Here is a 16,377-nt window from a genome sequence, read left to right as displayed (position 1 = left end):
TCCTTGCCTCTGGACGACGGGTCGGCGATGAGTCCGACCAAGCCCGCTGTGAACCAATGGAGTGTGAGGACGCCACGCCGATCTCGAAGACATCTCAGGACGAGCAACAGAGCAGCATCCGGTAACCGGCAGACACTTGAATGTATTGTGTTACAATGTTTCTGGTTTTAAAAATAAGGTAAATGATTTTGATTTTTAAAATTTGATTGTTAATTATGATTTAATATTTTTACTTGAGACGTTTATATCTGAGCGGGAAAAAGATTATGTTATCCAACGATTAAACAATTTTGAGGTATATTTTGTGTTTGCAAGTAGGGTTTCAAATTATGGTAGAAATGTAGGAGGTATAGTTTGCTTGAAAAACTAAAATTCACCTTTTGCCAAAAACATTAAACTTGTACAAGATAGTGGCTATAATTTGTTTGAAATTCACAATAGTTTACCTGAGAATCGTAAAATCTGTGTTATGCCTGTGTATCTTAAATTTTAATTCATGGGAATATGATTTTACTAATTTTGAACTGTTCCTGAATACAAAGTATAGAGACAATTTACTGATATTAGGTGATATGAATGGTATAATTGCTTGTGAACAAACATTTTCTGATAGTATAATAGAAATTCTAAACAATAATTTAAGTGATGTTAGGAAATCAAACGATTCGGTAATCAACACTTGAGGTAGAAAACTTTTAAGGGCTATAGAAAATCTAGGTTTAGTTATTTTGAACGGCAGGAGCAAAAGTGACGCAAGCAGTAATTTAACATTTATAGGGGAATGTTCAACGATGGGGAGTTCAGTGATCGATTTCGCCATGGTATCATTAAATTGCTTAAATTTTATCCACGATTTTAAAGTTGTGAACCATCCAGGGTCAGATCACCTCCCAATTGAACTGAGTTTGAAATGTGTGAGTCCGGTTGCAGTTGATGGTGAGGGTTCGGAGGCTGTGAAAACACTCCCATTGTTACCTAAATTGAAATGGAAGGCGAAAGACGACAGATATTACCGAGAAAAAATTGATGTAAACATTCAGACTGTTGAGATAGGCGAGTGTAATCAGGATAATATATCTAATTTAATTAAAATAATAAAAGCCTCAACTGATAATGTTACAAAACAACAAAAACATAATCTTACTTTCAGGCAACCATGGTTTGATATTGATTGTTTTTTACAACGAAAGAGAGTTTTTAAGTCATTAAATGTATTTAGAAAAAACAGTGAATATCAGTTTAGGATTGAATATATTTACGAGAGCAGAAAGTATAAGTCAATGTGCCAAGATAAAAAGAGAGCATATTTAGAATCCCAAATAAGTAGTATTACGCAAGCAAGCGATACAAATAAGTTTTGGAGGGCAGTTAATAGCTTTAAAAAGAAAGATAATAACAGGATTGGAAACATCACGCCCTTGGACTGGGTAAGACATTTTAAAACGTTGCTCAACCCTCCATTGCTGACTGGAAAGATACAGTTTGCCGAACCATTGATTGTAGATGCATTCTTAGATAGCGATTTTAGTATGGGAGAGTTGAAAAACGTCCTAAAAAAGGTTAAATGTAACAAGGCCCCAGGGATTGATAGGGTCCCATACGAATATTTTAAGTATGCTCCAGATTCATTTCTTATCAAATTATTATTGTTTTTAATAATATTTACAGAACTGGGAATGTTCCAGAATCGTTTAAAAGGTCGATAGTGTATCCATTACATAAAAAAGGAGATATTAACCTAGTTGAAAACTACAGAGGATTGTCGTTTATAGACTGTGTAGGAAAGATTTTTATCAGTCTAACAAATAACATATTAGTAAATTGGGTCAACGGTAAAAGTTTGTTCACGGAATTTCAGGCAGGATTTCGCCGAGGTTACTCGACTATAGATAACATTTTCAATCTCACTTGTATAGCTCATCTGCAATCAGCGGAAAAAAGGGTAAATTGTTTACTTTTTTTGTGGATTTCTCAAGCGCATTTGATACAATAGATAGGGAGGCTTTAATTTATAAAATGTCTTGTATGGGTGTTTCGTCAAAATACAGAAATATGCTAAAAAATTATTATCAAGGCACAAAAGCAACAGTGTGGTGTCAGGAGGGAATTACTGAGCACTTCAGCACCTCCATGGGTTTAAGGCAAGGTTGTATATGTAGCCCAACGAATTTTGCTATTTTTATAAACAACTTGCCAGATGTACTAGAGGGAGGATGTTGTTATGGTGGAGTAAGAGTCAATGTCCTGATGTATGCGGACGATATTGTTCTCTTATCTCCAACTGCAGCCGGCCTTCAACACATGATTAAACGATTGGAGAATTACTGTGAAACTTGGAATTAACGCTTAAATTTAGCTAAATCAAAAATTATGGTTTTCAGAAAAGGTGGAAGGCTTGGGTCCAGTTCTAAATGGTGGTACAAGGGTGAACAAATCGAAATTGTAAACAATTATAAATATTTAGGAGTAAACTTCACAAGTTCACTTTCGTGGAAAATGCATTTTAAAGAAAAATCGTCAGCTTCCAAACTAGCTATTAATTTAATCTGGAGTAATTTAATAAGTAATAATCAAGTGCCGATTAATGCAAAAATAGTGTGTTATAATTCAATAGTTAGAGCTTTGCTGGGTTATGGAGCACAAGTTTGGGGATTTATTAAGAGTGAAACGGTTGAATCAGCTCAAAATAACTTTGCCAAAAAATTATTTAGATTGCCACAGAATACTCCAAATTACGTATTACACCTAGAATGTCAGTTTGATCAGGTTTATTTTTACACATTAAGTTTGCATTGGTTATATTATTAGAGTATTGTTTTTACCAGTAAATAGGCTTCCTTATATCTTGGCTAGACAGATAATTTTGAAACAAATATTTTGGTACAGGGAAATGTTAGAAATGGGTGAAAGACGAGGAGTAGCGTTGGACGTTGATTTTAACAGATTGCAAATTTTTCAATCTCGATTGTTTAAATTATTAGAGTTAGAGAGAGCGGCTTGGCGACAGGATTGTCTGGGTTCGGCATTGACTAGTCGTTATCACCAGCAGTATCTGAACCTTGACCTCCACCTTAGAGATAGATCGTTCCTTTTTGCGGACCTAAATGTTAATCTTATGTCCTGGATTATAAAAGCTAGAACAGAGTTAATAAATCTTAACTATAAACCCTGGATGGAAAATCAAATTTATTCATGTTCACTTATCACTATGTAATCCCATCCGAGATGAAACGGTGTACCATTTTATAGCAGAATGTCCAACTTTAAAAATGTACGTCAATTTTGGTTTAACAAGTTACATTTAAATGAATATGAGTTTTTTTGAATTTTTAAATGGCAAAGATTGGCGGGCACTGGGAAATTATCTTAAAGAGGCGTGGTGTAAAAAGTGGGAATTGATAATGGAGTTTAATTATTAAATTTAATAATTGAGATATCAATACAAAAGTGGGAAAAATTTTTTTAATTTAAAAATGTATAAAATATTGTCCTTGTTTTTTTTAATTACTACTTATATTTTATTGCTGTTTGTAGAATAAATTCAGATTCTCAGTTGGCTATATTTCAATTTTATTTCTGATTCATTTGTTAACTGATCCTTTTTTACTATGTAGTGCTTTTTGTGTATTTTTTACTAGAAATCAGTTTATTTAATGAATTATAGTTTGTGATTATGGACTCTATTAAAGTGTTTTAAAATATTGTAAAATCAGTATGTCAACCACAAAACAGACGGTCTTTGACCATTGTTCTTTGTGTTTATGTAAAAACACTGTATTGATATTTTATTTCAATAAACAATTTTTATTCTTCTTCTCTTCTTCTTCTTCTTCATGGTTCACGAGGTCAAATGCTTTGCTAAAATCAAAGAACATCCCTGCTACTTGCTGATGTGAATCCATATCTCTCACCACTCTGTTTATTCATATAGAATGTTTTGGGACTCTAGGAAACTCCATAATCTATTAACAACTGCTTTCTCAAATACTTTCTTAAAGGTTGATATTAAACTGATTGGCCTGTAGTTATTGCAATTTGTTTTGTCCCCTTTCTTGAAAACGTGTCTTACCATTGACAGTTTTAGACTGGAAGGGAATTTTCCCTCAACGAAGGAGCAGTTAATCATGTGACAGAGTGGTGATGAGATCAGACCTGAAATGGTTTTCAGAAGTTTCATAAATATTCATCAACTCCTGAGGATCTTTTATTTTTTAGCTCACTGATAATGCTTTTGATTTCTTCTTCAGTCACTGGTTTCAAGAAAAATGACAACATTACATTTCTATTGTTTAAATTGCAGGAGTTAAGAGGATTTCTCGCACCTTTGTTGTTATAGCTACCAACTTCAGCAAAAATACTGTTAAAGCTGTTGCACACTTCATTGGGATTAGTAATTGTTACACCACTGTTATCCTTAATATAAATACCATCCATTGCCTTATTTTTTCTTGGTCTGTTTTCATTTATTACTTTCCAAATACATTTAGTTTTACTGTCTGATTCTTAAATCTCGTCAATTACCATTTTCCTCTTTAATTCTCTAATTAGTTTTCAATATTCAATTTTTTAATCTCATATAGTATTGTCTTAGAAGATTATCAGAGTTGAGGTGCTTTGTCTTCTCATAGTATAAAAGACATTGCTATAAAGACATTGGGCTGTTAATAAACTTATATGTGATGTAAGATCGGAGACTTCAGAAAAGAATTCATTGCTTTTCCCAACCAGGTCAAATTTTTTTTGTTTATTATACAAGAAAGAAGAAAATAATGTCCAACTCCAACGCGTAGCAGGGGTAGACGATCAGGATTAGTAGTCGCCTGTAGATTAATCGATGCAGTGCAGTAGCCTCTTCTGTTAAGCAAGTAATGTTGAATGTAGGGCGCCAGAGCCTGCAAAGGTGGAATACCGACAGAGCAGCAATCACGTGTAGGCAGGACTGCGGGGAATGTTGTGTCTTCCAGGGAAGAATCGTAAACCTGCTTCCAGTTAGTTATTGGAATGACGTAGCCTTCCCCCTCCTTCTCTACGCTGGTGGTTGGTGAGTCAGAAAAGCCGGTTCCAAATGGTTATTGACGACAGTTTATTTCACCCATAGTCAGTAAACTTACAATGAAGATTGTAGCTGCAGAGTGTTACCGTCAACGAAGCACTAGTAAAAGTGATTTTTAATTGTATAATAGCACTGGATTGGATAAAATAGTTTTAAATAACATTAAATGCAGGAGCTAGAAATCATGTGTATCTCACAGGGCAGTCAGTGCTGCGGCAGCACTGACTGCCCTGTGGCTGCCAACCCCCCCAAGTCAGTGCTGCATGGTGCCAAAAGCGTATCAGCCTAAGCCCGGTCTTACAGAGCTAATTTATAATTTTACAATGAGTTGCGTGGCATGTGTTCAAAATTCTGTGTCAGTCAGTGCTACAAACTGTGACATGCTGGCCGACGCACCAGACACATACATGCATGCGTCTCAGCTTACGTGGTGCTGCAAGGAAACATGGTGGCACGGTTTTCTGCTGTGTGCTGCATCGTGCCAAAAGCGTATCAGCCTACGTCCGGTCTTACAGAGCTAATTTATAATTTTACAATGAGTTGCGTGGCATGTGTTCAAAATTCTGTGTCAGTCAGTGCTACAAACTGTGACATGCTGGCCGACGCACCAGACACATACATGCATGCGTCTCAGCTTACGTGGTGCTGCAAGGAAACATGGTGGCACGGTTTTCTGCTGTGTGCTGCATCGTGCCAAAAGCGTATCAGCCTACGTCCGGTCTTACAGAGCTAATTTATAATTTTACAATGAGTTGCGTGGCATGTGTTCAAAATTCGGTGTCAGTCAGTGCTACAAACTGTGACATGCTGGCCGACGCACCAGACACATACATGCATGCGTCTCAGCTTACGTGGTGCTGCAAGGAAACATGGTGGCACGGTTTTCTGCTGTGTGCTGCATCGTGCCAAAAGCGTATCAGCCTACGTCCGGTCTTACAGAGCTAATTTATAATTTTACAATGAGTGGTACAGCATGACTAAAAATGTAGTTCATCACACAGGAGTAAAGTGTTTTTACCCTCTCTCATTTTCTGTTGAGTGACACTCCTAAGTCCATTTATATCGAACATAATGAGTTACATAACAAAATTTTCACTTAAAACTGCTACTTATGAGCACTCAACAAGCTTACAGCTCTCCCAAGCCAAGGGACAGCACTACAGATTAAGAGTTTGAATCCCTTCACAGTCAGATCTGTCAAGTTACTTTTGTACCATAAAACAGTAAACACAGCTTATTTGAGTTATTGAAATAAATTATAAACAAACACTACCGGTAGCACACGTGGTGGGTAAATGAAGAACTATTTCAAAGCAAGAAAAAGTTAGCTGATTGTTTTCCCTTGCTCTAAATTAGAGCTTGGGAAACAATTACCCGATTATTTGACATCTCAAGCTGAGTAGCTAGTTACTACATTGATTGCAGGAGAGTGTCCAGCTGTGGTGGCCCAATGGTCAAGGTCAACAACATCTGTACAGCCTCACTGTGGGCTTTGTCTCTGGCCAAGAACACACTTACAAGACTATCAAGGTCGGCTTCCGCACCGTGTCACTCGAACAGATGGAAGCTGTGGCTGGGCAGCCGGAGAAAGGTACCTACACAAAACAATCATTATTAAAAAAAAGTATCATTATTATACACAATTTAAGGCCTATAGGCTATATATTTTGCATAGTTAGTAAGCGTTATGTGTCTGCTTCTTCTTTGGTGCAAACATGTCAGACCAGCTCCAAAGACCTACCGGACTCAAGACAATCTACTCAACCACCATGAATCCAGCGGCAGCCATCCAGCCAGCCCGGTGAATCCAGTCGTCAGCAATTAACCTACCATCGGTGAAGTGACCAGTGATGTGTATGAAAAAGCCTTGGTTTCGTTAAATTCAGTACTTTAATAACAAATTCAGTAATTAAGGCAAGTGAGCGCAGCGAACGAGCTCCAACCTAAAAGTGAGTGAGCATAGCGAACGAACTTCAACCAGGACGTGATTGAGCCATGTGAACGAGCTCATCTTGAAAATGAACGAGCATTTGACATAAAAACATATTAGGTCAGGACGACGTCTGTCGGGCCAGCTAGTACAATTATAAAATTAATGCATCTTTTTGTAGGAAAAAATGGGGTAGCGGATTTTTATGCCCCTGGAATTTTACTTCCTGGGCTAACGTGACGTCACAAACCAGGGGGTAAAATCCGGCCGTGAACTTTTGAGTTTCGCGACATCAGTTCGATGGATTCAACGCGGAATTAAACGTATATTTTCACGGTTGTGAATTTAATCAGATCACATCAAATTATAAAAACCTAGAGTGTACGGGCAGGAATTTTATCCCCGGACTTTTACCCCCTTCATGAGATCAGCTCAAAATGTATGGTCCGGATTTTTCCCCTGGAATTTTACCCCCCGGATTTTTACCCCCGGAATTTTACCCCCTGGCCAGATATATAAATTAGTGAGAATGGTTAATTCTCTTAATTCAGTTTTAATTTAATAGTAAACATTTTATTGTTAAGTAGCCTATCTTAATTTATATGTAACATCAGTTAATCGAACAGGTTTTTAATTTTAATATTGAGATTCGAGTATCAGGATTCGATCATTGAAGCCAACTGTTGGTTAATATGATCAAAATTAAACAGCAAATTCTGTTTACTTAGTTGAGATTACAAGATAAGTAAATAAAGATAGGCTACTCAATAATAAAATGTTTACAATTAAATAAAAATAGAAATAAGAAAATCAATCATTTTAAAATATAGCTAGTTGTTTAGCCTCCGGATTTCTGTATTGTACTTAAAATGGTTTACAATACCTGCATATAGTAATCCGTTGTTGCTGATTTAGGCAACTAGTTTCGGTTCTTGTTTTGAACCATCATCAGGGCTCAAGGTGTCAGGTAATCACTTTATTCGAAGGTCGTTAACAAACAGAGTTCAATAAAAAAAATAGAAAAAATTATTATAAATTATTGGTTATTGTCTAGACTTTACCTCAGCCCGGTCACGATTGATTGTCAATGTCCCTTTGTGTTTTTGGTGTTTTTTGTAATGTGTGTCCGTTCCATGTTATCGTGTTTTGTATATGTTTTATTTATTGAACTCTGTCAACGACCTTTGAATGAAGTGATTACCTGACACCTTGCGGCTTGATGATGGTTTAAAACAAGAACCGAAACTAGTTGCCTAAATCAGCAACAACGGATTACTATATGCAGGTATTGTAAACCATTTTAAAATCAAACATCATTCATTTAATAATTTCTATATCTGACCAGGGGTTAAAATTCCGGGGGGTAAAATTCCGGGGGTAAAATTCCGGGGGTAAAATTCCGGGGGTAAAAATCCGGCCCATACATCTTCAGTTGTCTAAACGCTAGTTATATGGACAGGGGGTAAAATTCCAGTTTTTATTGCTAATCTAATTAATCACGCTCTGTCTATTTTCATTAAACTTCCAAATCCACGGGGGTACAATTCCGCCTGCGCACAAACTTTTGAGCGCTCAAGTTACTACGTCATAGTGACGTCAACTTTGCCCAGGGGGTAATATTCCAGGGGTATAAAATTCCAGCGACCTGAAAAAATCACACAAGGGAGGTGTCATGATAGGCCTACTATCACAAGAAAACATTGAATGGAAGAAGGTGGCTGTGCCTAGTTTTTGTAGTAGTTACTAAGAAGAAAGGCAGTTTAAGTTTTGTGCATCTAGTTGTTTAAAAAATAAATGTATGTTTTTAGTTATAGGTATTTATGGGTCCCCATGTTCTGTAAAAATATTTTTTGAAAGATTGAATATCTTAATAGATTTTTATAGTAAAAAATTTAATAATAATATTATAGGAGGAGATATTAAAATTTATATTTTAAAGAAAAATCATAATTGTAAAATGCTAAAAGATACAGTACCTAGAAAAGTCATGGAATGAAATAATCTAGTAAATTTTCCCACAAGAATAACTGTAGACTCAAAGACTGCCGTAGATAATTTTTTTGTTAAGACCAAATATTTTTATTTAATATTACTGTTGAAGGCATAGTGACATGTCTGTCAGACCATTAAGGACAAGTCTTAGAAATTAATTGCTTACATTTTAAACACCAAAATGAAAGGTCAGTGAAACAAGATATACGTATATTCTCTCAACAAAATACTGAATATTTTAGCATGCTTTTAAGAAATTAAACTTGGGCGGCGGATATATACTTTGCATCCCCATAAAAAAATATAATAATTTCAATGGTTATTTTAATTTTATATTTTAATGTGGCTTTTCTAAAAATGTTAATCACTAAAACTGAAAAAAAATCAGTGGATTACAGATGGATTACAGATGAGGGCATTGAAGGAAATGAAGCTGCAGATAGACTGGCAAAGGATGCCTCTGCGACAACAATGATAGGTCCACAACCCTTCTGTGGCATTTAATGAAAAAGTGCATGCTCTTCTATTGCGTTAGGGGCCAATGAAAAACACTGCCAACGTTGGGTTGATACTCCCCTTCTTAGGGTTAGAAAGCTAAGCTTACTCTCTTTAGGCCTTACAAAAGAGTTAGTTGCCTCTGACCTCTTGAGACTAGACAGGCGAAGAATTAAATTAACGGTGGAACTAATAACTAGTCATGGGCAATTCAGGAAACATTTACAACGGATGGGCTTATTAGATGGTGAACCGATCTGCTGGCATTGCGATAGGTCACAGGAAACAGCCGATCACCTGCTCAATGATTGTGATAATAAGATCTCTGACGCTAGAAGGACAACTCTTGGCAATCTGGTAAGAGGTAGATATCCTGCTGGTAGTAAAATAATAGTGCTGCACCCTGTAGGTAAACCTTAAAAAATGTTAATGCTATTAAATATTATAGAACTAACTTGTGCAGTTGAAACAGCTGACAAAATTCTTTAATTCCTTGAAATATTTATGAATATATTTTTATCAAACTTGGCAAATTTATTAATTCTATACTAAGCTAATAGTATTTTCCTAAAATCACACTTCGTAACCCTCCCTGTAGCAGCATAACCTAGATACTCGTTAAACCTAATGTTATTGATTTAGATTTAATTGAAAATAAAGTCATACAAATGGAAATTCGCTTAGGCTGCAGCTGTGCTGCGACGGGGGTATTATGGAGTTGTAATTGATGTAGAAAGAAGATTTTGTGGTAGTAAATGATTAACTCTAAGTTATATAAGACACTAAATAAATCAATCCCGTTAAGGTATGATAAAATAACTTGTATAATGGTTTGGACTGTAAACGAAAAGCTATCAAAATAGTTCCAAACCTGTCAATAGGGTAGTTTTTTTATCATATTTTAGGGAAATTACAATCAGGCAAATGGAAATTTGCTTAGTCTATAGGTTTGCTGCAGCAGGGATATCAAATTACTGTTAACACAAAAATAAATCTAAAACATAATTCTCATACAACTCAGGATACGGGCCTAGGTTGATACGGCAATGATTGTAGAATTTTAATTATTTCATATCCATGAATAATTTCTTTTTACAATGAAATATTCCCAAAAAAATATTATTGCAGCATTTCACAAATATTAGAACATAAACATAAACAAATTAAGTACCGGTAACTGAAAGAATCATATACTAATGAAATTACATTAACATATGGTTTGAAAGCTCCATTTAAGTAATGTTAAATAATGTTTACATTCGGGCTAGTGACATCATTATTTTAAATTTATAATCCTTACCCTCTCTGTTCTAATATTCGTGCAGTATTTAATATGTTTGAACCAGCTGTGTGGAATTGTGAAATAAAAATTCATTTGACAGTTAGTCTGCTTGTTTACATTTTTAAACTTTGTAGGTTTGTTCTTTGTTACCATGGATACCATCAATCAATATTTACTTTTAAATCCCTCACCTCAAATTTTTGAAAGCCCACGGGACATAGCCCTAGGACAATATCGAAGCGGGAATAGTTCTATATGTATCCTCAGAGCTGCAGCTTCATTTGTGTGCAATTTGAGCCCAGTCGGTTCAGTAGTTTTTGAGATTATCTCATACAAACACACAGACACCACCTCTTCTTTATAATAGTATAGATAGATAGATAGATAGATAGATAGATAGATAGATGTTTTGTTTACTTTTTAGTTTAGTCTGATTTGTGAGTTCAATAAATTTGGTTTTGTTAATTATGTTTCAATATACTAAACTGGCGACGAGGATAGTTGGATAATGATGGATCTCAATAAGCCTGATCGTTTTGACCCCCATAAGAATCCTGCAAGTGTCGCACAGCGTTGGGGTACGTGGATTAAGCAATTTGAGAGGTATGCTTTAGCTGCAGACATTACCAATGATGTAAGGAAAACTGCACTACTACTTAATCTAGCTGGTGAGGATGTGGCTTATATTTTTGACAGCTTACCACAACCTAATGAAATAACATACAAAAATGTGATAAATTTATTAACTGACTATTTCGCTCCTACCAAAAATGTCCTTTTTGAAATATTTAATTTTAGGAAGTGTCATCAAGCAGAAGCAGAATCGTTTAACTCTTTCTATTCCTCTGCTAAGAACATTAGCTGTGAACTGTGAATTCAAAGACTTGGATAGGGAATTAATTATGCAAATGTTGATTGGATGTAGGAATGATGAGTTAAGAAATAAAATCTTGAAAGAACCTACTATTAAACTTCAGGATGTTGTTATTGCAGCTAAGTCAAGTGAATTATTTCAAACTCAAAGTAAGGAACTTTCTTTTAGTAGCTCAAGCTTTGCTAATGCACATAAAATTGACCGGATTCAAACAAGAAATTTGCATTAAACAACAATCCAGCTCACTCTGATACGCCTAATGTTTGTCTTGGTTGTGGACTAAGACATTTTAGAAGGGATTGTCCCCATCTTCAGACTATTTGTAATATTTGAAAGAAAATCGGGCATCTAGCACGCGTTTGTAAAGGAGGGAGACCACGCCCTAAAGAATATTTCAACAAAAAACACGGATCAAAGGGACAACGGGCTCATGAAGTTTTGTCAGAGGAAACCAATTGTGAACAAGAAGAAACGTTTCCACCTCAATCAAGTAACGAAACAACTCAGTACGTCCAGGAAGTTAATTGCTCTAAAGTTCCAGAACTGTGTACAACTGTCAACATTAATAATCACAACGTTCTAATGGAAGTTGATACTGGTGCAGGTGTTTCTATCATAGGAGGGGAACTATGAAATAAAATTTCTCATAAGAACTGTAAACTGCAACCTTCTCTTTGGAAACTCAAGGATTACAGTGGTAAACCTGTAAGTGTTTTAGGTCAGACTAATGTTTATGTGAAATACGGTAAGTTCAATGGATTCCTTCCGTTAGTCATAACTGAAGGTAATAGAAATAGTTTATTGGGGCGTAACTGGTTAAAAAGTCTTAATATTGAAGTAAACGGGGTACTTTCACTCAACTGCCATGAATCTGATGTTCTAAGTAAAGCCCAGCTGGATGTTCAACATCTGAAAAGTGAATTTTCTGATGTATTTTCAAATTCTTTAGGGTGTTATAAAGGGCCTCCAATCGAACTGAAAATTGACCAGAATTATAACCCAATTCACTTAAGAGCGCGCCCTTTACCTTATGCATTGCAGGCCCCAGTAGAAGAAGAGCTGAATAAGTTAGTTAATCAGGGAGTGTTAGAACCTGTTCAGGTATCGGATTGGGCCACGCCAATAGTTGTTTCAGTAAAAAGCAATGGTAAAATACATATTTTCGGTGATTATAAAAGTGAGGAGTTAAAAGTGAGGAGTAAAAGTTTTTATAGGTAGGGGATTATTTTTCACGTGACCTCTCGAGTGAGAGGTGTATGAGTGCTGGTGTCGCAAAAAGCTTCAAACATAACTTTGGGAAACCTCTGCTTTCTGACCGCATCAACTCACATTTAACATGTCAAAAATCATATAAGGGTGTTTTTGTTTATGGACTAGCTACTAAAAACAAGTTTTACGAGAAGCCATCAATATTTGACTACCAGCTTGCTTTTCAACAGTTGATACAGGATTTTAGAAAAAAAGGATTAAAAACATTATATTGTTCGCCAATGGGATGTGTCAGGGACTTGATTCCACCCTCCATTTTTATTGACAACATAAAAAAATTTCAAAGGTCTACCGGTGCTAGCGTAAATGTCATAGTTTATGAGGAAATGTCAACTAGAAAACTAAGAAATGGCCTTTCGTATGTTGAATTTGTCAAAATGCTACAACAATCCTTCGGTGTCCCAAGACAGTCTCATATTTCCAACATTCAAGAAACCTTCTCAAATGGTACCAAAGCTGTTTGTGTTGATGATTCTGGCAACAGGGGAGACCATTCCTCAAGTGATCTTTCCCAACATGACACCATGTCTTCTGAATCTCTTGTAAATTCTACTGATCTAACCAACATGGACACTGCAAAAATTACATCACCAACTACTGAGCTGCACCCTACTGCCTCCGGTCCTACACTGCTAGAGTCTGCACTCAGTGATAAAGTGAGAGTGTCTCCGGGTGTTCTCACTTACAGTGAGACACTAAAGCAGAGTAATGGTATGTGTGCGGGGGTTGCTGTGATCAGCCCAAGTGTAAATATTAAGGAAGTATGTAAATCTAAATGTCAAATTAATGTAGAAAATACCACTGTAAATAGTACTATGTTAGATGAACAAATCGATGAAGTTTTTTTAGAAATAACAAAACAAATAACATATTACCGGTAGCTGCAATTATGGATGATTTTGATTTTACTGTAAATAATAATGCTAAAACAAATAATAATGAAAATCAAGAATACTTAAAAATTTTACAGGTTAATATCCAGTCTATTAGGAACAAAATGTTAGAATTAGAACACTTTTGTGCCATAGAGCAAGTGCAGGTAATATGTGTGTCTGAACATTGGTTAGAGGAGCGGGAAGTTGAATTCTTTGTTCCTAAAGATTTTATTGCTGCAGATATCATGTGTAGGAAAAGTATAAAAAATGGTGGGGTAGGAATATTTTTAAGAGAAGGGTTAACCTTCACCAAAATAGATGTTAGCTTATTTTGCATTGAGCTTCATTGTGAATTTAGCTGTATTAAAATAATTGATTATGATCTTATAGTTTTAAGTGTTTACAGATCCCCTAGTGGTGATTTTGGTTTGTTTCTGGAAAATTTTGAGCTTGCTGTGAAAAAGCTGTTAAAGTCATTTAAATTTGTAGCCATTGCAGGTGATTTTAACATAGAAATGATAAAAATGGAAAAAAAGACATCTATTGAATTTGCCAATCTGTTGCGAAGTCTAAATTTAGTTTGTACAAATAAAAAACCTACAAGAGGAAAATCATGTATAGATAATATAATTGTAAACTTTTCATCAGATTTATATAACATAAATAGAGTAGGAGGTTGTTTTGCAGACCATGAACCTTTAATATTAGATTTTTTTCAGAAAACTATAAAACAATGTAACAACTCAAAAGAAGGAACAAAACAAATAATACGAAGGCAAAATGAAAGTAATATTAAACACTTTTGTTGATCAATTGCTACAAGAGAAATGGGAAATGATAATGGACTATAAAATGTGTAAAATAAATGAGCAATTACTTTTTGATGAATTTTTTAAGAGATTATTATCTTTGTGGCATTTTAGTTCCCCATTAGTTAAGTGCAAACAAAACAATAGACATAAGAAAGGAAAACTTAATTGGTATAATGAAAAGTTAAGGAAACTTAGGGAAAAAATGCTTCTTTGTTTTTCTGTTTATAAGAGCTTACTCAAACATAAATCAAATAATTTGGAAAATGCCTATATAACCTAGATGCCTATTGATTGTAAAAAGGCCTACAATCGTGAAATAAAATTAGCCAAAAATTAAGCTTTTGAAAGATATATTGATAAGGCCCCCAACAGGTGCAAGGCTGCTTGGGAAGTTATATCGCATGAATATTCTCCTACATCAACTAAGTCGGAGGTTTTGGATGCTGACAATCTCAATAACTATTTTATTGAATGTGTTAATGAGCTAGAAAACGAAATCCCTCTCACCAACACACCTGCGCATGAGTTGCTGGGGACTCCCCCTATAGGACAATTACATTTCCAATGGAGGGAGGTATCATGGCAAGAAGTTAACAATGTTGTAGCTAATTTCTCAAATTCAAAAGCTATGGATCATTACTGGTTTTTCAAATTATAGCATCAAACAAATAATTCATTTTATAAGTGAGCCTCTGGCTTTTTGTATTAGTAAATGTTTGAAAATTGGTTATTTCTCTGACCTTCTCAAAATTTCTAAAATTATTCCAGTATATAAAAAAGGTGATAAAAATCTTCCTAGTAATTATCGCCCTATTTCAATAGTGCCAATCTTTTCCAAAATTTTTGAATGTCTCATGCATAAACAAATGAATGAATATTTTGAAAATAACAATTTATTGACAAATTCACAGTTTGGATTTCGAGAGGGTAAATCAACAACTGCAGCTGTCTTAGAAGTAATTAATAAATCTTTAAATGCATTTGAAAATAAAGAAACTGTTTCATTAACTTTATTTGATCTTACAAAAGCTTTTGACTCTGTACCTTTTGATATTTTATTCAAAAAACTTGAATTTTATGGTATTAAAGGTGAAACTTTAAAAATTTTAAAATCCTATTTAACTAATAGAAAGCAGTATGTATCTGTTGGAGGCAGTCAGTCTAGCTTAAGATTGGTTGAAGTAGGTGTTCCACAGGGCTCAGTTTTGGGACCCTTCTTGTTTTTAATCTCGATAAATGACCTGCCGAGGAATGTTGATGTAGGCACTGTTGTATATGCTGATGACACAACTTTGATTGCAACAAATAGAGATATCCATGAGCTTGATTTAATTTCTAATGAATCAATAACATCAGCACTCAATTGGTTTTCTTCAAATAAATTGACGTGTAATCAAGAAAAAACACAGAAAATTCTTTTGAGTCTATCCCCACTTGACAATGAATTAAAATCTGTAAAATTATTAGGATTCCAAATTGATTCAAAATTAAATTGGCAAGAGCACATAGAAATCACTTGTAAAAAAATTTCCAAAGTAAATTATCTAATTTGGAAACTCAGAGATTTTGTTAGTAATGAATACCTTCGGATTACTTATTTTAGTTTTTTTCAATCTCATATTTCTTACGGGATTATACTATGGGGACACTCCCCCCACACCCATGAAATTCTTTTATTACAAAAAAAAGTCATACAAACAATCTGTGGGGCTGGCCCTGTGGATAGCTGTCGACTTCTTTTTACAGACCTTAAAATTATGACCGTTGTAAATTTGTATATTTTTCACATACTCCT

At 35.0% G+C, this 16,377-nt stretch overlaps 1 protein-coding gene across 6 annotated transcripts in view; it reads left to right on the top strand.

Annotated features, from left to right (window-relative positions):
• The window catches only part of LOC128983669 (beta-mannosidase), a 254,706-nt gene that overhangs the window by 92,415 nt on the left and 145,914 nt on the right, over positions 1-16,377 (top strand). For all 6 annotated transcript variants that reach the window (XM_054403053.1, XM_054403052.1, XM_054403051.1 and 3 more), the window contains one exon: positions 6,479-6,644. In XM_054403053.1, the coding sequence (XP_054259028.1) occupies positions 6,479-6,644 (166 nt within the window). The remainder of the gene's footprint in view (positions 1-6,478; positions 6,645-16,377) is intronic.

The sequence above is a fragment of the Macrosteles quadrilineatus genome, unplaced genomic scaffold, assembly GCF_028750875.1.
Source record: "Macrosteles quadrilineatus isolate MER2022 unplaced genomic scaffold, UCM_ALF_1.0 Scaffold_1__1_contigs__length_201487025, whole genome shotgun sequence".
Taxonomy (NCBI): domain Eukaryota; kingdom Metazoa; phylum Arthropoda; class Insecta; order Hemiptera; family Cicadellidae; genus Macrosteles; species Macrosteles quadrilineatus.
This window is presented reverse-complemented; position numbering and strand designations above follow the sequence as displayed.